Source organism: Pteropus vampyrus, unplaced genomic scaffold (assembly GCF_000151845.1).
Source record: "Pteropus vampyrus isolate Shadow unplaced genomic scaffold, Pvam_2.0 Scaffold6, whole genome shotgun sequence".
In the NCBI taxonomy this organism is placed as follows: Eukaryota; Metazoa; Chordata; class Mammalia; order Chiroptera; family Pteropodidae; genus Pteropus; species Pteropus vampyrus.
The window spans coordinates 2,959,859-2,979,974 of record NW_011888787.1 but is presented as its reverse complement, the minus strand read 5'-3'; the positions used below and the strand labels follow the sequence as shown (position 1 = coordinate 2,979,974).

General features: G+C 47.2%; 3 protein-coding genes, 1 long non-coding RNA gene and 1 pseudogene across 5 annotated transcripts in view; 3 read left to right on the top strand and 2 right to left on the bottom strand.

The window, feature by feature from the left end:
- Positions 1 to 3,356, top strand: part of TTF2 (transcription termination factor 2) — a 37,263-nt gene extending 33,907 nt beyond the window's left edge. The window contains exons 22-23 of the mRNA XM_023534891.1: positions 2 to 12; positions 2,384 to 3,356. Of these exons, the coding sequence (XP_023390659.1) occupies positions 2 to 12; positions 2,384 to 2,528 (156 nt within the window). The 3' untranslated portion in view covers positions 2,529 to 3,356. The remainder of the gene's footprint in view (position 1; positions 13 to 2,383) is intronic.
- Positions 3,357 to 7,316: 3,960 nt separating this feature from the next.
- TRIM45 (tripartite motif containing 45) lies at positions 7,317 to 17,358 on the bottom strand. 2 transcript variants are annotated; one of them, XM_011366545.2, is made up of 6 exons: positions 16,530 to 17,358; positions 14,257 to 14,990; positions 12,947 to 13,076; positions 12,238 to 12,352; positions 10,497 to 10,623; positions 7,317 to 9,467 (listed from the first exon to the last, which is right to left on the bottom strand). In XM_011366545.2, the coding sequence occupies exons 1-6, from the start codon at positions 17,015 to 17,017 to the stop codon at positions 9,319 to 9,321; spliced, it is 1,743 nt and encodes a 580-aa protein (XP_011364847.1). In that variant the 5' UTR covers positions 17,018 to 17,358; the 3' UTR covers positions 7,317 to 9,318. The 2 variants fall into 2 exon arrangements, with proteins under 2 accessions (XP_011364847.1, XP_011364844.1); XM_011366542.2 differs by having other exon boundaries at positions 12,238 to 12,364; positions 16,530 to 17,357.
- Positions 9,999 to 10,114, bottom strand: LOC111745528 (annotated as a pseudogene).
- Positions 10,591 to 11,688, top strand: LOC105296436. Its single transcript, XR_002782307.1, has 2 exons — positions 10,591 to 10,706; positions 11,393 to 11,688. It is a non-coding gene; the product is annotated as an uncharacterized LOC105296436 (long non-coding RNA).
- Positions 17,359 to 18,074: 716 nt separating the features above from the next.
- MAN1A2 (mannosidase alpha class 1A member 2) overlaps positions 18,075 to 20,116 on the top strand; it is a 290,151-nt gene continuing 288,109 nt past the window's right edge. The window contains exon 1 of the mRNA XM_023535421.1: positions 18,075 to 18,306. The gene's annotated coding sequence lies outside the window, so the exon portion shown is untranslated. The remainder of the gene's footprint in view (positions 18,307 to 20,116) is intronic.

Here is a 20,116-nt window from a genome sequence, read left to right as displayed (position 1 = left end):
TGTCATCCACAGGTAAGTAAAGGTGTCCCAGGACTAGGACACTTCCCAGGTTCTGCTCTTGTGCACGTCTTTCTTGGGTAGCATTTTAACAGGGTATAGAGTATTTGGTGATCATTTTACTGATGAGGCTTCTGAGGCACATCCTCCCTGGTGCTCACAGTCGGGAAGGGAACTCAGGCATTTTGGGGGTCACCTTGGAGCAAGCCTTTATATGATGGTGAGCCTTATCTCAGTCAGGGATGCTGTGAAAAGACCGCTCCTTCCCTCTCTCTGCTTTTAACTTTTATTCAGACATATAGGAAAGAATGTAAGAATTCTTACAAAAATAATACTAAGTATTCTTGTATGTTGTGTGTGTGCGTGTATGTGTGTGTGTGTATAAACTTTTTTTCTGGACCATTTGAGAATAAGTTACAGACATGCTGCTTATTTACCCCTAAATACTTTAAAGATAAAGACATTCTCTTATATAACTACAATAAAATTATCAAAATCAGGATGTTAACAGTGATATAGTACTGTTATCTGAGCTGTGGACCTTATTCTTTTTGTTCGGTTGTCTCAGTGGTGTCCTTCACAGCAAAAGAAAATCCTAGATCCTGTGTAGCATTCAGTTGTCATGACTTTTTGTCATCTTTTATCTGAAACAATACCTCCACTGACATTTTTGAAAAGTGCAAGCCATTAATTTTGTAGAATGTTCCCTCTTTTTGGGATCCACCTCTCTTTAAAAAACAACAAAACCTGCATTAATGCTACCATCCACTCTAGCTGTGGACCTCTTTTTCTCCTTCCTTTTCAGGGTCAAGGTTCCTGAAGAATTGGAAACGCTGACAGTCTTTACTTGCCTACCTCCCATTTATTCCTCAACCTTTACACACTGGCTTTCCCTGCTGTGGCTCCATTGAAATTGCTCTCCTTAAGGGCACCAGTGAATCCCCAAACTTGCCAAGTACAGCAGTTGTGTTAGTTTTCCTGTCTTTACCTCACTTCATATGCCCCTCCTTAATAATCCTTCCCATTCCCGTAAGTCCAACATCTGCATCTTCAGTTCCGAGGGTCCCTAGACTTCATACCTATTCAAAACCCTGCTTAGTATCTGAACGGCGTGTCCACGCACTCACCATTGAATTCATTCATTCATCTCATTCAACTCATAAAACTAATACCTAGTGAGCACTCACTATGTAGCAGGGACTCAGAGTGTCACAGACCGAAATCATTTTCTTGCCACCTCTGATCTGTTTATTCTTCTGTATTTCTTGTCTCTGTGTAAATGGTATCACTGTTCATGTAGTCATAGAGCCAGAAACAAGGCTCTTCCCTCTTTCTCGCTTTTTTACCTACCAAGTCTATTCATTTTATTTTCTAAATGTTTCTTATAACTCCTTTCTCAGCCCCGCTGCCATTCTCTGTTTCAAATCTAAATTTTTTAGCATGACATGCAGAGCCACTCGTGATCCGGCCTGTCAGCATCTTGAGCCTCTGCCGGTGTAGTACAGCACGGTTGTCCTTTTGACTTTTGCCCTGGGGAGATTGATGAATTGATCTTCAGCATACCGTGTACTAAAACTCAGCCCAGGTTTCCCACACATTGCCATCCCTCGGGTGTCCCATGCGTTCCCATTCCGCCCACTCTGCTGTCCACCAACCCTTGCTCGTCCTCCAGTTCACACATTAAGCATTAACTCCTCAGTGGGGTTCTCCCTGAGTACCCCAGACAGAATTCCTTCTGCTCCGTTTGTATGCTGGGTGTATGTCCATTGGAGCCCTTTCTAGGTTGTGTTATTGTTGCCGTTTATTTTCATGTCTCTTGTTTTTTTGGAGAGCAAAACTGTATTCATCGTTCTATACCCACACCTAGCACAGCATGTGGCGGGTGGTGAATGCTTGGTCAGTACTGAGTGAACGAGTGAAAGACAACAATATCTTCTCAGTTTGTAAAACTTGTTCTTACTGTGAGTTAGCCAAGTTAACCAAGAAGTAAGACACTCTGTCCTTACACCAGCTCACGTATACCTAGCAGGAACTGATAAGCTTCAAGGCTTTCTGACCTTGTCTGGATTGAGCATTTGGTGTGAAAGCCAGATCTCTACACTTCTCTGGAGAGGGTTATCTTCTGCTGATTTTGGCATTCCTCAATTACCTTAGCTTCAGAAATAAAGAGAAAGTCAGTTTGAGTCACATCATTTTAAATGGACATATCTTTAGTCAAGGTTGCTTGGATTGCCTAAACTTAAGAGTTCTTAACCAAAACAAACCTAAGGAAGCTCAAATAAAGGAAGAAATCTCATTTAAAAATTAAAGCATAAATATAGATGTTTTAACCTGTAATTAGATATACTGCTTTTGGTTTCTGATGGTTTGCTTGTCTGTTTTGTAGATTTGTTTGTGAAGGAACAGTGGAAGAGAAGATCTTGCAGCTTCAAGAAAAAAAGAAAGATTTGGCCAAACAAGTTCTGTCAGGATCTGGAGAATCTGTCACCAAGCTCACCTTGGCTGACCTCAAAGTCCTTTTTGGCATCTAGCTTCCTGTTTACAGTGCCACCTTCGGTTTTTATGAGGGTCTGGGGAGAACACCTAACCGTAGCCCTGAGCCGCCCTTGGCATTCCATCTCACCTCAGGCCCTCTGCCCCCTCACAGAAGGCGCACGCATATCCCTCGAATTGAAGATCAATTATCATGTTAAACAGTCGGTTAATCAATCATGTTAATCAGTCAACTTATTTAATAAGTGACTTACAAACCAATAAATTGTCTCAGATAAAAGAAGAAACTTTCATGTTAGATAATTTTGGAAAACAATTCTGGGAGAGTTATACATAAGCCTCCGTAAAAGCTTAGAAAGCCTTCTGGTGCCTTTCTCTTCTCAGCTTATGGGGACCCAGCGTCATTACGTTTTCTAGCACAGGCTCCCTCCCGTCTCTTCACCTCCCCTGCCAATGAGGCTGTTCCTATGACCATCTCTTTCTGGATGGAGCAGAAGTGGGGACCCCTATGGCCATTCCTCTGCAGGTGTCTCAGGCCAGGCGGTTCTTCCTGTCAGGCGTCAGATCAGGAGGTGCTTTGTACATAAACAGATGGTTAGGATGCATATCGTTGTATCATTTAGTAGTTGGTATCATATCATTTAGTGTTACCATAAAATTTCATATTGCTATTTTACGTAGTATTTGTATCATAGTTTAATATTTGTATCATTTTTACAGTACTACCAATTTACAGTATTTGTAGCGCCGTAGTATTGTTTCATTTAGTATTATGTCACATAGTATTTGTACCATTGTACCATTGTATCATTTAGCATGGGTATTATCATTGGTATAACCCAATAAATACGTGTTTGACAGTGTAACACAGGTAATCCATTTCCTTTTCCTCCTGAGCACCCAGAGAGACGACATTTGTGTCTTCACTGCAGGTACATGGGTCATATTACCGAGTTATCGGTGGGACGAGGAGAGAAGTGATGTAAGTCATTTTTTTATCTGTCCTCTAAAACTTTGCAAATGATCCTTTATGCTGTTTCTTCCTCACTAGCCACTGGATACAGAGGTCCCGGGAGAGGACTGGCAGGCCCTAGAGAATTGTCTAGACTCTAGATCAGGGATTCTTAACCTGTTTTTTTGGCCGTAGACCCTTTGGTAGACTCGTAAGCCGCAGTTCCTGAATGGCTGGAACGAAGCCTTCCCCATATGTGTCTCCCTTCTCAGCCACGCTCACCCACATTGGGCTGTGACATGATGAAGAAATAATTTTTTTAAGCCACCGAGATTTGGGGGTTGTTTATATGACAGTTAGTACCCTGACTAATACAAACTCCTGAGACTTTTCTACTTCAGAAAACCATTCCGATTTCCTTCTTCCCATTAGCAGTCATTTCTAGAGAACACTTACTCTGCCAGTTTCTGCTAGAAAGAATTGTTATTCTTGCTAGATAGAAGGGCTGCTCTCCTTTGAGTTAGGAGGAGGAGACAAAACCCTATGTTAACCCAGTCTCAGTACAGCTGGGGTGCCGGAGCCCGTTTAAGCAAAGGTGCCCTCCAAGGACAAGGTCTAAGGCCTGCAGAGGGAAGACGGTTTGGCCTGGTGGCAGGAGTTCTGGTGTAGAACAAGACTTAACTCTAGTTCCAGATTCACCTTAGCTGGGGATGTAACCTTAAAAAAATGAACTTCTCCGCATTTTGGTTTCCACGTTTGTAAAGTGGGCATTGTTTTCAGAACTCAGCAGCTACAGTGAGATCCCTGATGAAATCGGGAAGTGAAAGATGGAAGATTACCCATTGGGGGTTATGTTATGAGATCAACATACCAGGGCCAAGATAAGTGTCACCTGAGAAGTGGTGGCTCCCAGGCCAGCAGGAATGTACAAACTCTGTCTCTGCTGATGATCCGATATTAGGCTAGTTATAGGTGCCTGATCCTCTCCATTCTTTTATCTGTAAGATGTGTGGATTAGCAGACACCTCATTGTGCTCCACTGGGAATTCAGTAACAAGTGTACATGCTACAGGCCATTTGACTGGGTATACGGATGGGCCCTGTCAGAAGGCACGTTCAGTGCACACTGTCAGTGTCCGTTGCAAGCTCTGTCGGGGAGAGGCAAGGTTAACTTTGTCTTCTTGCTTTTAGTGTGGATGTGGATGCAGGGATTATAACGTAGTCTTCAGATATTCAGAGCCCATTGACTGGTGTAATCTGCTGTGAGATTCCTTCTGGTTTCTTAAACAGCTTCTCTAATGTGCCTTGTTCCGATTACATCTTGAGTAGGTGTTCCTGTCACACTGAGATGCTGCAGATGTGGGTGCAGCAAAAATTGGAACTGCTATACCAAACATGCACCCTTAAATCCTAGGCTTGAGGTGGAAATTTCTACTGGATTAATTTAGCATTCTGGCGGCTCTCTCAGGCTCCTGTTCATTTTAGTTACTGTGAGTTTCTGAAGGTCTGGGTGTGACAAGTGGGTCTTTGCACCCTCCAGCAATGAGCACCATCCCAAAATGTAGTGCTCTAATTGAGGAGCTGGCCTGTGAGTTCTGCCAGTGTCAACCAGCCTTCTTCTATGTAACACCACAACTGCCAGATTTTCTTTTTAGGTCTGCTGCTTACCTCAGCAGACTTAGGCAAGGACGAAATGAGGTAATAAATGCTTTATAAACCGCGAAGTGCCGTACAGGTGCTGGTGTTATTGCTGTGGGACCAGGCCTGGGAACATGAGAATGGAACAGCTGCGTGGGTACAGCTGAAAGAGCCAGATGGTGCACATCTGTCACCAGAGCGCAGCGTTGCCAAGCACCCAGTTTACTAGGTATTTCTGATATGGCGGAATTGCCTGCATGGAAGGTTTATAGCTTGACTGCTCTTCAGCAGTGTTGATCAAAAAAGAGCATTCACTGTGCATGCCACGGCTGGACGAGGTCCTGGGCCCTTTTAAGTACCCTGTCAAGGACTCCCGCTGTCACGTGGTCATCATGAACCGCAATAGGCAGAATGGTGTCTTTGTGGCACGTGACCCTTTTCTGTAGCAGTTGTGATTTAGAATGGCTCTAGAATATCGGGTTGTTTTCTCTGATTGTCTTTTTGCCCAAGGAAAGGGCTTTCAGCAGGGCTCATGGGGGAAGCCAGATTGTCCTGTACTAACAGGATAACCATGGAGACGCCAGTGCTCAGTGTGGCCTCTTCCAGTTGTCTGCGATCCTGATGTCTAGCAGAATGCCTTGAGAGAATCGAGTTTACAAAGTGGGATATTGTACTATTTGCTATGTAGCATCTAGCCCTAGGAAAAGGCAGAAAGAATGAAAAAGCATACCTGCGGGCACAAAAAGAATTATAATAGGAATTTAGAATTCCTGGTCATATAACCTAAATTAAAATGTTTTCATAAACAAAAATGAAATTAGGGCCAGTACAAAGTTCCACAGGGGTCAGTAGCTAGGATGGAAATGGAAATGAAAGAGTAGCCTAACTCCTAGGGAGGGAATGGGGTAGACAGACCCGCAGCCATACAATGTCTTTGCTAGCTTGAGTCCTTACCCAAAATCCTTAGCTGAATCTTAGTGTAGGAAGAGATTATATATGAAAGGGAAGATGGGGAGAATACTTTTACTGCTCGATTATTTATACATTAGTTCAAAAATATATACTAAATGTGCCGGGCACTGCTGGGCACTGAAAATATGAGGGGTAAGCAAAACCAAAAACCATTCCTATCCTCCTGAGGCGTATAGTCTAGGAGGGGAGACAGGTGTGAATCAAGTCACGTGTATGACTGTGAAGTGGCAGTGGTGATGGGTACTGTAATGGAGGCACGTGTAGCTGGGAGGGCTAAGAAGAGGGATTTGACCTAGTTAGAGAAGACTTTGAAGAAGTGATGAAGGAATTGAAATCAATATAGAGGCTAACAAGGCCAAGAGTGAAATTCATCTTCCTATATTCTTTTAATTAGCATTCAGCTTCCCTTAACCACCTCTTAACTGAGACAAACCTAACACACAGGTGTACAGCCTCTGGAGTAAAGCCGAGTGGTATGTTTTAGAGATTAGAGAATGGGTGGGCCGAAAGGTGTATGTGTACGTTTGTTATCCAAGACAGCCAAGGTGTTTATCCTGTTACAACATCCCAGAGGACAGAGGCTGTAATTGTGGTTCTTTTTTCTTACCTGTTAACACCAGAGATAGAACTTACATCATAATAATGCATTGTGTTGATGCTTCAGTGCTCACAACTCAGGTGATTTCTCAAGCATTTTGTTACCCTGGGGACAATTTCTACATCCTCAAACTTTTTTTCCCTCACCTTGGTGTCTTGGGCTCTGCAAATTACTCTTACTTTGCCAGGTCTTTCAGCTGGGCTGACCCCCCAACACCTGCATAAACTTTCTTAGTATTCATAAGGGAATCGTTACCATTAATATTGCTTAAAGGCTAAGGCATTTGCCAAAACCTACACGTCTTATAGAAGTTTTCTGTTGCAATATAACTTCATTTATAGTAATGTTATCCAACTACCAAAACCTTTTTCCAACTGAAATAAATGATAAGCTTTTAATCCTCAGTTCTGAAATCTGAATCATTAAAAGACACGTGGGAAAAATGATGTAATGCAACAAGCTTCTTCATGGCAAGCAATTCCCTAGGTATCTGAGGTAATTGGAAAGTTCAAGGCTAGTCCCAAAGGTGCATTTAATTTATCCAGCAGGTTTGAGAGAAGGCCAAGATTTTTTCCAAGTGGTATGTGGGTAAATGACAAATACGGCATTTGGGGAAAGGGAAGTCTGGCTTGTAGAAACAGATACCAAGGAGATCCAAACTAAAAATTCTACCAATTAGATCTTTATTTGTTTAACAAAATACATGCTAGGAACACAGGGACAATACAGTAGTTAATAAATGTCGAATCTGTGCCTTCCTAGAGCTTAGTCTGTATGAGAGGACAGACAACAAGTAGAATGTGTTTGGTAGTCGGTGATGAAGCTGAGTGAGGGTGATGTGGATTCCTGGGGAGGTTTGCTATTTTATACGGGGTACTTAGGGACCTCTCCAGTAAGATATCTGACCTGGGAGCAGAAACCTGAGGAAAATGAAGGAGTGAGTCAGGTAGGTACCTATGAGAAGACCACGGTAGATGGAGGCCGTAAGACAAGAGTATTTGGGGAGTTCGAGGAGCCCCAGGCAGGCCAGTTGGGCTAGAATAGAGTGCTGGAGGGGGGATGGGTGGGAGATGAGAGAAGAGCAGGGATCCATGTCGTGCAGGGTCTTACATGCTACTGTGAAGACTAGCTTTGTTCTGAGTGAGATGGGAGGCCATCGGAAGGGTGACATCATCTGAGCTGTTTTACAGGACCTCTCTGACTGTTGAGTGGAGAACAGACCACAGGAGAGAGAGTAAGGGTGCATGGAAGCAGAGACGAGTTGGAAGGCCAACTCCAGGTGAGAACTTGGCATCCTCGGATGGTAGCCATGGAGGTGGAGGGTGGTGCTCAGCAGAGGTATTTTGAGGGACAGCTGATCGGACTTGCCAGCAGACTGGATGTGGTACATGAGGGCAGAGTCAGGGATGTTTCCAAGGCCCCCGACTCCGCCACCTCTCTAAGAAGGGGTTTGGACTTCGCTTTTAGGGAAATGGAGAAGGCTGAGGGAGATGCCGTTCAGGGGAATAGGCAGGTGGAAAGTAAGAACTGGAAATTGGGAGACCTGTTGGGACATTTTAAATCGGAGGTGTCTGTGCCATAGCCAAGTGGAGATGTTAAGTAAGGTATTGGATATAGTCCTTTGGAGTTGGGAGCCGGGGCTAAATTTGGGAGTCGTCAGTGTATACACGGTATTTAGAGTCAAAAGGATGAGATCATCTAGGGAGTGAGAGGACAAATGCAAGAACTGATCCTTGGGGCGCCCCGACGTACGGACACTGGAGAGAGGAGGAGGGACTAGCAAAGAAGACAGAGAAGGAAAAGGCAGTGAGACAGGAGAATTAGGGTGAGCGATGCCACAAAAAACAAAACAAGGAAATGTTTCGTGGAGGGGAAAGGGATCAGCTATGTACTTTCTCCCCCAAGAATTCCGTTTAGATGCTAAGAGCCAAGCAGGCACGCTCTGGGGGTCAGGGCTTCTAGCTGACTTCCTAGGTGTACAGACAGAAGTGAAGACTACTCTCTAAAAACCGGAGAGCGTGAGAGGTATGAGGATGGAGGTATCTCGATCACCTGGCATGAGTAGAACTGCTATAAATATTTGAGGCTCTATTTCAACACCATGCCCCTTTATTTACTTATTACTTGTGTGCACTTAGCAAATAGTAATCTCCTAGGCTGTGGGTGGGGGGCGTACAAAATGAACATGGCAAAGAGGGGGACCTCCACCTAAACAGCAAGATCATATAATCCATTTAAAGTATGTTAGTGAAAAGTGGATACGATAAAAGGAGGTTTTTATTTCTGAGGGAAATAGATAAATGTGCAGCTTGGGTTAAAATAAAAAAGGTTAATTATCAAAAAGTAAGGAACCACACTACCCCCATGATTGATTAAGTTCCAGCGACACAGATACCTCCAAACCTGCACAAAACAGAAGGCAGCCTCCCTCGGCGGAGAAAATGCCACCAGCCCATCGTTAAGAGACGCAGTGCTGGTCTCCTGTGCTCAACTACCCGCACACGCAATCAGTGAGTAACTCACAGAAAGAACTTGAACTCAAGAGTTCAGCTAAGGCACTTCATTTTTAATTCTATCAGTTTCTTCAGATTAATCAAGGTTTGGGCTGCTCTGGTGGGTGGTCTGAAGCTGGCTGGCTGCAGCTTCAACGGGTCGACCCAGGAAACCGTCAGAGGGCCACGGTCCTGAGTACGCTCCTTGCTGTGTTGTGCCCACCTGTCCACGTACATTCTGACTTCTCAGTAAACTTCCCACAGCATGACCAGTGGGGACGACCTGGGTGGCCTTTGTGTCCGTGGCCACAGCCTAGGTACCCACCTGCATGGTACAAAAGGAAGGGAAAACACCGTTAGAGTGAAGTCCAGCAGTTACCGTGGCAGTTCACGCCCCTGGCAGCATTCTGACTCACGGATGTGAAGCCCTCTCCTGAAATCCCTGCGAGAGGAACGAGCTGTGGGACGCCTCTGAGTGAAGACTCCCGGGCTGATGACAGCCAATCGGTTAAGGGGAGCCGAAGTTCTAAGAAGAGTGTTATTTCAACACTCTGCGAGCTCGAGGAAATCCAACTGGTTTGGTTTTAACTGAAATAACTTAAACAAAAGAGAAGGGTGGAGTGGGGGGAATAAAAAAGAAGATAGATCCTGAAGTGTTTATGACGAAGGGCGCAAAGCTGATGTCGAGGCCCACCACCAGAGTAAGGACGGACAGAGCACTTTAGAAAACAATTCCGTCTCTTGCCTGAAAAGAGCTAGACGGGCTTCCGCTGGTTTAATCACCCACTCCCCCACCCCTGCCTTAGTTGGAATTTCTTTAATGTTTGATTGATTTATTTATTTTTATCATTATTTATGCCTACAGCACCTGGTCTTCCTAGGTGGTCTCCCATCTAAGTCCTAACCAGGCCCGACCTTGCTTAGCTTCCGAGATCAGACATCGGGCTTGTTCAGGGTGGCATGGCCGTAGACCATGGGCCGTGGCTCCACTGGGGCGTGAACCCAGGATGTTCTGCATGTAAAGCAGACGTGTAACGTTTTAAAAGGAACTGGATGCGTTAACATTTTTATACTGCCAGGATGCTGGAAAATGCAGAGATGGAAACCAAGCATGGGATTGGTGAACTGTATCAAAACTAAGAGACCTCGGAATTTTTAAGCTCACTATTGCAATTTTCAGAACAAGAAGCTTTAAAAGAAATGTTCAGAACTGTGGTCTTTGTATGCACAGACCTTGTTCCTAGAAACAAAGCTGAAGTCTGAATTTCCCAAACCCAGTGGCTGTGTGGTAGCCGATTCCCACTGCCGGAGACAGGCCCAGAGGGGCAGGACCCTCGAGAGTGCCTGGTCCTACCTGGCATGGTGCCTCCGCAGGCGCAGCGAGCAGTTTTCTGGCCACCACTGGAGCAGAATGTGCAGCAGTGAAACACGCCTGGGTGCGAGCGGTGCCTCTTCCTCACGGTCACTGTGAATGGCGAGCCCTTCGGTGTTGAGACCAAGAGCAAAGAATAGCACCTTATGAGCCAACAGGGATGTGCTGAGCATCACACGTGCTAAACAGAGTGTAAGTCACAGGGCCTGCCCTTAGACAAGGACAGTGGGAGGGAAGCAGACAGTAACTAGCCGGGTACTCAGCTGGATAGGGCCAGACATGCAGTGACAGAGTCAAGCAGCCTGTGCTGCCCTTCTGACATGTGGGCCACGTGACCCACGAGTAAACCCAACCTGTGCTTTCGTGTCACTGACTCAGCTCCATCTTCTCCATCCTTGAGGAATTGAAAGGGTAATTAGTAGCCTCGTGCCTCAACCACAAGGCTAAGACTTCCTGTGGTCCTTACTCCAGTTTCTCAGCCACACGCCTCCTACTCTCACATATTGAGCTGCCTCCTCCCCTTCCACGCCCCCATCCGGGGCATATCTGTTTACCCATCTTACTCTGGGACAGGGAAGAGGTACGCAAGGGAGAGAAGTTAAGAGTGTGGTTAATAATTATCAAATTAGAAACACTCCTACCTGCCCCCTTTCCTTCAAGGATAACTTCCATTCTTCAATTCCTAGCCTATGTTAAACAATAAATGTTAAAGGTTGCTATGTGCCTATCCCTATGTGAGAACCACACTGTGCAAAAAGAGAGTCTGGCACCTTAGAAACCTTTCAAATGTTAAATCTCTTCCTTTCAAGAGTTTATAGTCTATTTTAAAAACTTGTGAGTTCAAAGAAATGGAGTCTAAGTCTGATTTTGCTTTGCAGGTGCAGTGTGTTTTGAGAAGTTTGGTTTCTCCGTCTAATTGGGTGATGATCCCTGTGTCCGAATGGTCTGGAAGAATGAATAATGTGTGCAAAAACAGCTGACCCACTCCAGCACAGTGTAATCAGGCCAACAGTAAGTGGCTATTGACTGAGTCTTCCCAGTGCACATGCCATAAACCTAACCTATCATGACACTGAATAGCATTTTATTGTCCCCATCAGTGTTGATTTCTGGTTGGGGGAGACTTCTGACTACTCAAGTGTCAGTGTCTGAAAAAATTCATAATCTCTAACCAGAAAGCGTTATACTCATCTGTAGAGGAAGTGTAGTCAGCATGGTGACAGATAAGCACATATGTAAATAGCAGAGAATTATATGGGCAGACAGTTGGGCAGACAGATGAATGGGCCGTTGAGAGGGGTGGAAGTCCCCCAGTCATGTTCCAATAAGTCCACATCTGGTCATCGTCTGAACGAAGCAGGAAAATCCTGAGCTAGACTGTATTTTTTGAATGTGGATTCTTGTCTGCTGGTAGGTTGCCCCTGTAATTAACGCACCTCTCCCAAATTAAGAATTCCAACAAGCCAACTGGGGGAACGATAAAATAAACGCAGAACCGCCAGGAGGGGAATAAGGCTAGAGCGTTCTCATGGTCACCAGCCTCCTCTAGTAAGAATAAGAGTCGCAAAATCTGGGTCATTTCTAAAGTGAAGAGAAATGGGAAAGAAGAGAATCCTATTCAGTTCCTCTGGACCGCTGATCCTATGAGAAATGCCTCCATGTTCTAAAGTGACAGAACCCAGGGACAGGGTGAAGCGGCTCAGGGAAGCACACAGGTTCTTACCTGCACGTGCTGCTCTTTGACACAGACCAACACAGTATAGACGCCGGGCTCCTTGGGGGTATAGGACACGTAGTACGTCCCGTCCTTGTTATCCTGCACCATTGTTCTGACTGGACTGCATGGAGATCTGAGTTCAGAAAAGCCACTCACTCTCACAAACCTGCTGCAGTTGCCCACTATTTTAGGATGTAAATTCTACACCATTAAACTTAATCTTAATTTTAAATGTCCCTCAGGCAGGATGCTTTTTCTTGTCCCAAAAATTAATTTTACACCAGAAGAGAAGCAGTGTAAGTGCTAATTTAATCTGATGGACAGATGAATTCCTTGAAAACGTTACTGTGTCCTCCCTCCTCTCCCCTCTAATTCCAGAGTCATAACTCTGCTCCCAGCACAATGTAGCAGCCAAGTGGGGCTGAATTTTGAGAAGGGCACCATTCTGTCTAATAGAGAATAGTTTTCGTCTATTCAAAGCTCAGGATGAAGACAATCTGAGGGGCAGATCACATCTTTGGGAGAGAGCTGAATATAAGCAGAAAACCCACACAAGAAAACACATCTGATCCAATTGGTCCTATCACATTTTTAATAGCATCATGGGAAGGTAGGAGGTAACTCTTGAAGTTACATTTCTACTATTGCAGAGGACCTCAAGTTCCCAGTTTCATCACCGCTCTTTACCCATGTCACCTGATTGTGCAGTACAAACCTGTCTTTCTTATCTTTGGGGACAACTGCGACTTGAATGTTGTCTCCTCCCCTGCCCATGCTCTCTCCCGCTGCGTCCTTACATAACACGGTGAAAGAGGCTGTCTGTTTCTCCCGGGCTCTGTGGAGATCTGCAGAAGGTAAACACTCAGTCCTCACCTTGAAGGCCAACCACAGTGACTGCACCCCCAGATCAGACGCCATCTTGCTTTTTCTCTTTAGAACAAAAGGTCGTGCTTCCTCCCATCCATCTCTCAGACTGAGCATACCTCTTGGGGGCCAGCAGCTGCTGCTGGTTACACAGGATCCTGACCTTAACTTCTGCCCTAAAGAAACTTTGAAAATACTCAGGATTGACCTGAGTATTTAGAGAAGAAAATGCTCTAGCCCCTGTGAGAGAGGCTGGTAGCCCCCAAACTACCCTCCCTGAGTGGCAGGTCCAGCTGGACCTGGCAGGGACTCTGTGCTGTGAGATCCTCCACAATGGGGCGGCTTGTGCGAAGATGCTTGGGGGACATTGAGTAGCTACAGCCCCTGGTCCAGTAGATGAAACAGGCTTCTTAACCTGCTCAGGGGCACGTGAACTGCTGTGAGGTCTACAGAGAGGTGTAAGAAGGGTCTAAGAATCTGAAATCTGACAGTAGTTTTCCCTGGGGAAAGGTCATTCTCAAAGGGATCTGTGACCTCCAAACAGTTACCAGTTCCTGTGCCAGAGTCGGGATGACTGTAGGATACAATCCTGGCAAGGCTGGTCTATGAATCTATGTTTGAATAATACGCTTCCTGTAGGAACAGAACACTGTGGTCAAAAGAAATTGTATCCCCCCTACTGAATGAAATGCCTACCACATGCTTTTAAATGCCAGTGGAGTGTGGCTTCCATGAGCCAAACAGGGCATAGGGGAAAGTAAGCCGTTCTCTCCCCTTCCTCAGCCCTCTGAAACTCTTCAGAACTTGTCCGAGCCGCTCCTCTGGGAGCTCAGGATTTCGCCCTGGCCTCGAGACCACACCGATACCGCCTCTGGGTGCAGTCTGCCCCGACAGTGACAGCGTGGTCCTTGAATTCCCTGGTAGCTACTAATTTCTCAACTGGAAAAGGACCCGGCCTCATCCCTGTAGGGGATATTAGCTGTACCCTGACCAGAGCAAATCAGAAAAGGGCCAGGGTGGGGTCACTGTCGTGTAGGTCAATGTCTCTGTCCTTTGGTAAATTGGTCAGTAGGGCGCTCTTCCTGGCTGAGAAGCCACACATTTTTAAATACCATGTCCCTGTCCACCACGCCCCGACTGCCACGGGCAGTGCCTTCCTACCTTCTCCTTGAAGGACGCATTTGGCGGGATCGATCTCTTTGGTTTTGATGGCCCCGTACACCTCGTAGCCACGGCACCGACCCGCTTTCTCCTGAGGGGAGAAGCATATCCTTTCGCTGACTCCAGGCCGGGCGTTGTATGCAACGCGGTTCAGTGTGGTGAGCCGCTCCACGACCACCCCCTTGGTGATGAGGATCTCCAGGTCCGAGCCGCTGGTCAGCAAGTGCTCGGTGAAGTCCACGCCGGTCCGCATGTCGGCCAGCAGCTGCTCCAGCTGCGCCTTCTGCAGCTGCAGGGAGTTCTCCTTCTGGACCCGTATGTCTTCCAGCTGCTTCAGCAGCTTGTCCCGATGCTCCTCGATGGCCTTGATGTAGCCCTCCGAGAATGTTCGGACGTCGGCCGCCACGGCCTCCACTCGCTCCTGGAGGGCACTGTTTGTCTCTCTGATCCGGGCCAGGGCGTCTTCCAGGGCGCCCACGTGGGGCTGCGTGCCCCTGAGGAGCTCCCGCACCGAGTCCCCGTGCTTGTGGATAACATTGCTGGCGAAGTCATAGGGGTGCTCCCGGTGCTCCCCCACCACGCAGTCCCGGCACACGGGCCGGTCACACAGCTCACAAAACAGCCTCAGCTCTTCCGCAGGGTGAGCAGGGCACAGGATGGCTTTTGCAATCCGGCTGTAGCCCTTCAAGTCCTTTAGGTCCACCATGGTATGGTGAATGGTCTTCTTCTGCCGCCTAGGACAAGCAGAACAGGAAATTAGGGAACTATTGCAGTGGGGAAATGTCCAGTTGCTGGAGCATGGGCTCTGCAGTCAGACGAACCTGGGTTCAGTTCCTGGCTCGAACCCCTTACTAACTACATGATCCTCTGATTCCAGTCCCTCACTTGTATAGTGGGAATGCCACCCATCTGGAAGGGCTGTTGGACAGAATAAGTGATAGTGGACTATGGCTCCCTGGCTTAGTACATGACTTTGCAAAAGGTTGCAACACTGAGGCTACATCCTAGAACTTTCTCTTAAGAGTTAACTTGGCAAGTTTGGACAAGGGCCACAGCCAGCTAGAGCAGAGAGCAAGGTGAATATCCAGCACCAAGAGGCAAACTGACAGGTGGCCCAGCAAGTTAAGAACAGCTAGCTGGCCCTGACAAAAAGTCTCCCACAGCAAAGATTTGGGTGGGGCGTTCCCTGTGACCAGTGCCTATATCACCCAAAACAGCAAGCTAGACTCTTCCTCAGTAAGTCATCGACATTATTAGAAAGAGTGAAATCAGTGGTCAGGACAATCAAAGCTCTTTTAATTCCTCTTTACGGTAGTCCTCTAGAGCTTCAGAGAAATCCCTAGGGAACAATGTGACTTACAGCAACCTGAAGTTTACATGCCTATTCTGGCACCAGAAGAGTGGCTACAGGGAAAACAGGGCCAGCTGTTTAGCTGGCAGCAAGGCAGTCACAATTACGACTTAAAAATAGACGAGACTACTAGCTTGTTCTGTTGGTGTGGTTGGAGAATATATGGAAGGTAGAACTTAAAAACAACTTTAGGCTAAAACCTTGGCCATTTTATATTCTGATGTCCTGGAATTGGGGAGAGGGTTGAGAAGGGACAAAGATTCATATGACAGACCTTTCGAAATGCCATAAAAGACAATCTGCACCTCAGTGAGCACCTATCAACCCACCTTACCAAGCTCCTGAGTAGTAACTAGGGTACAAGGCAAAGGCTGAAGTGGGGCCCTGCCAACCAGCACCTCACTCTGGGAAGGCAGCGTGGATAAGCAGAATGCAGAGTACAGTTAGATCTGGGTGTAAAATTCAATTATACACTACTTCCCAGCTGTGGGACTTTGGCAAATCATATCATTGATCTTATATCCTCAAATAATTAGGGGTGAAAAGTGCCTGCTTTTCTATAAAAGGTGCAAGGACCAAATGAGACCGAGGCAAGGGCTATGCTGTTCTATTCACTCTGTTTCTCCAGCGCCCAGTCCAATTACTAACTACACGCGACTGACAAACCAAGGACACTGAATGTGCTTTATAAACTGAAAAGGACTATGCAAACCTTTGGTGCTGTTATTACTGTGGGTATTATATAAGGCTCCAGGAGTTTACTGTTCTAGAGTATTTGCTGTCATATCGTAGATTGCTCTTGGGCATTGCATGGCATTTGAGAAAGCGTTCTTTTCCATCTGCTCAACAAGGGATTTATCTGTCTCAACACCTCTTTGTACTCTGCTCATAATCCACACCAGGTGGGGTATCCCATCTTTACCTATGAGCCTGGCAGCAGAAGTGGCAGAGATTGGCTTTGCAGGTCTGACACCTCTTCTCCACTTCCCTGTCGCTGCACAGGTCACACACCAGGCCCTGGCCTTCCCCACGCAGACTCTCCAGCATCACATCATTCATGGCCAGGTGGTCTATGGTTAAAGCCTTCACTCCACCCACGGGTAGGTCCACCTGAGCATCACATACCGGACAGAGGATGCCGATCTGCGGCTGCAGGCTGCGTGGCTTGAGTTCCTGGAATATTGCCCCCTCAGAACTTGTGTCAGAGTCTCCCCCTCCGATGTCCACTACTGAGAAGGGTTCCAGCTGCTCCAGACACGTGGTGCAAACCGTGTGCAAACAAGGCAAGAGCCTGGGGGCTTTGAAAAGCCCCATGCACAAAGGGCAGTGAGTCTTGCCTGAGTTCCCAAGTGCAGTCCCACTGGGAAGTTTGCCCACGAAGCCCAGCAGCGGCGTCCTCTTTTCTGACATATTCCCCACCGTTTGTGCCTAGTAGCAGACGAGGCCCTGGGCGGCACTATAATGAAGCAGTAGGTGATTATGCCCAACCAAAGGGAAAGTTTCCAGAACTTGGACAGAGACCATGGGGTGTCTGTCTTCGGCAAATCAAAGGGCAAAAGGGAAGAGGAGGACTCCTCAAAGGAACCACCCGCAGGTCTGCTCAGGAGGGCCCGCTCCTTCCCATGGCATCCCATACCAGACTCGGCCACGCCCTCCTCTGCCCCCGAGTCCTCCTCCCCGGAAGCGCTTCCAGGTCTAGGTCTCCAGCTAGTTCTGCTGCCACCTCCTGGACCCCTGTACTTCCCACGCCCTCCACTACTACCCCGCTCCCACCGCCCGCCACACTGGTCCGGCGCCCGCACGCGACAAGCGCCACCCTCGCCCCCGCGTGATGAGGTGCGGGGCTCCTTCTCTCGACCCGGCCCTTCGGGGAGCGTGCGCGACAGGCTAAGGCACCGCGAGTCCCCGCCGGGTCCTCTGCTGCCACCGCCTCCCCAGATCTCGGCCCTGTCCTCTCCTCGCACCAACCCGAGCCCGGGTCTACTCAGACGACTCCAATCACTGTCCAAGAGGGGCGGCCCTCGCCGCTGGGGCCCCGCCGCCCTCCAGAGTGACACCACCAGCATCCAATAAGCGTTGAAAGTCTCACATCTTCGCCGTCCACTCAGGCCGGAGGGGACGGACCAAACCAAGGGCTGGAGGTGGGGTGGCGGGAGTTCTCGGGCCTCGCTGGGAGGAAACGAGCAAGGCGGGGAGTGAGCGACATAGTTTAGCCAGCGTCACCACTTTACGGGGACTGGCCCTCGCCTTATCTCTCTGGCGGCCAGAGAGGCCAGAGGACCACTTTTAGAGCCTCGTTGCTCTGCCTCGGGGGACGACCGCCTTCCCTCCCTGGGATTGGTTCCAGGAGCCCAGACGGGCCCCTCCCATTGGTGGGTCGCGCTGTCAGTTGGCACCGAGCTCTGCCCGCGGCATGCTGGGAGTTGTTTCCCGGCTCCTTTAAGTTCTGGAGCGCCGCAGACCCGGCGTCCGGGTTATGAGAGCGTGTGTTCTCGTCAGGCTTCGGGCATTTTCCGGGGCTAAGGGCCCCACTGATCCTCGGGCTGACGTGGAGGCCCTCGTTCGGCCAGAGCCGGGGAGGTCCTCTTTCCCTGGGGCTGGAGAAGCCGCCGTTTCACCCAGCGGGGCAGGGGTGCAGATGACCTAGGGGTTATCTGTCACCTAGCATTCTACAGTTGTGCGTGACAGAAACGGAGCAGGTTTGTCCCGCTATCTTTATCAGTCAATCAAGGAGGGCCCATGAGTGGTCACAATGGGATAGTGCAAGATGTTAAGGGAGGGATAAGCCCTTTGTGGGCTCACAAAACAATTGGGAAGATGAACACATCGGGCACTTTAAAAAATTTCTTTGTCTCCTTTTTAAGTGACCTTACCGGGAGTCGCCTGGTTCGGCCTCTGGGGGCTTTGCCATACCTGGGATCTGGGACCCGTATCCACAATTAGAGAACTGGTAACACTAGCTCCTTACCCTCCACTATTCTCGTTATTTCCAGCCACTTAAGCCTGTCTAGTATGCTCGTTTTTCTCTTTGCCTTGAACCCTGCTTGATTTGGACCCAATGGACAGCTGTTTCATTGATGTCTTTGTTATCAATTTCGTACTGTAGGCAGAGTGCTTAAAACCTAAGCTTTACAAAATTAGGAAATCTGGAAAAACAACTTGTCAACTCCAAAGTATGAAAAGAAAACTATTTTAAAAAATTGAAATGTTTAGCCATTTCCAAAATACATTTAACACGTCAATGAGTCAAATACCACTTTTCTATAAAAATTACATGTGATTTACAAAAGTAAGCATGCCTACAAAGGTCTTAAAATAGTCCTTAACTAGATTTCTTCAGCTTCTTGTCCTCTCTGCCACACCTACCCTGACTCAGAATCTGCCCTCTCCACTCCAGTGTGCTGGAGTAAGTCACAAAAACTGCAGACTTGGGTTTGCTATATATTCTTGCTCTGGACTTCACCTCAACTCTCCCCAGTGCTTGTTGACGCCCCCTTCATCTCTTATTCATGCTCTATCACGTTTCCCATGGTAGGTGTTTCAAACTTCTCTTGTTTAAAAGGCTTTATAATTTACACGTGCGTGTAATTTACACGCGTATAATTTACACGTTACATGTCCCATGGTAGGTGTTTCAAACTTCTCGTTTAAAAGGCTTTATAATTTACACGTGCGTTTTCTCATTTCACCTTTTAACAATTCTGTGAAGAAAGTCTCAAAGACCAGCCCAAGGTAATACATCTGAGACTTGAACTCAGTCTTATGATGCCATGTTTAAGATTCTACCCTCAGCCCCCTCTACCCTTCCCTTTTCTAGCCTCTTAAGCAAGGTTATCTGGAGAACTCTCATTTTCTATTTAAAAGTCTGATTCACCATATCTCCTCTCATACCCCTCCTGACTGTCTTTCTTCTATTCCAAGGTTAACCCTCAAGACCTTTGCTCTTTAATCCCAACCTCTGCTGCCTCCACAAAACTTTGCCGCTTCTACATTTTCAACCAGTCCTTTACTAGCATGTTCTGCCAAAAATTACGATCCAGTCCTAAGGGGAGACACAAATCCTCCATCAACCCGCCACCTGTCAACTTCCCTTTGTGACTCTCAGCACTACAAGAGTAGTCGTGCTGGCTTTCATCATTGTCTTCCCTTAATCACCATCACCACCCATTCCCCCACCACCCATATGCACTAACTTGACTCCTCTTTCCTATAGAAACTTCTTTTGTAGATTGCAAGCCACGTGGTCTCTTTAGTAGTCACCACAGTAGACATCTAATAAAGACTTATTGATGAGTCAGGGAATGATGATCGCAAATAAAGGAGAACAAACAGAACTACATGCAACCAAGAGTTTTATTGAGTTGTGCAAACCATAAGTGATGTTGCGGTGAGATCATGGGAAAGGATTAAGGATTCTCTCTTTCTGGAATTAGTTCCTTGTTTTATTCCATGCTCACCTACAACTTCATCCTTCTGGGGACCCCAGGCAGCAGATAGTTTCAGGGAAGT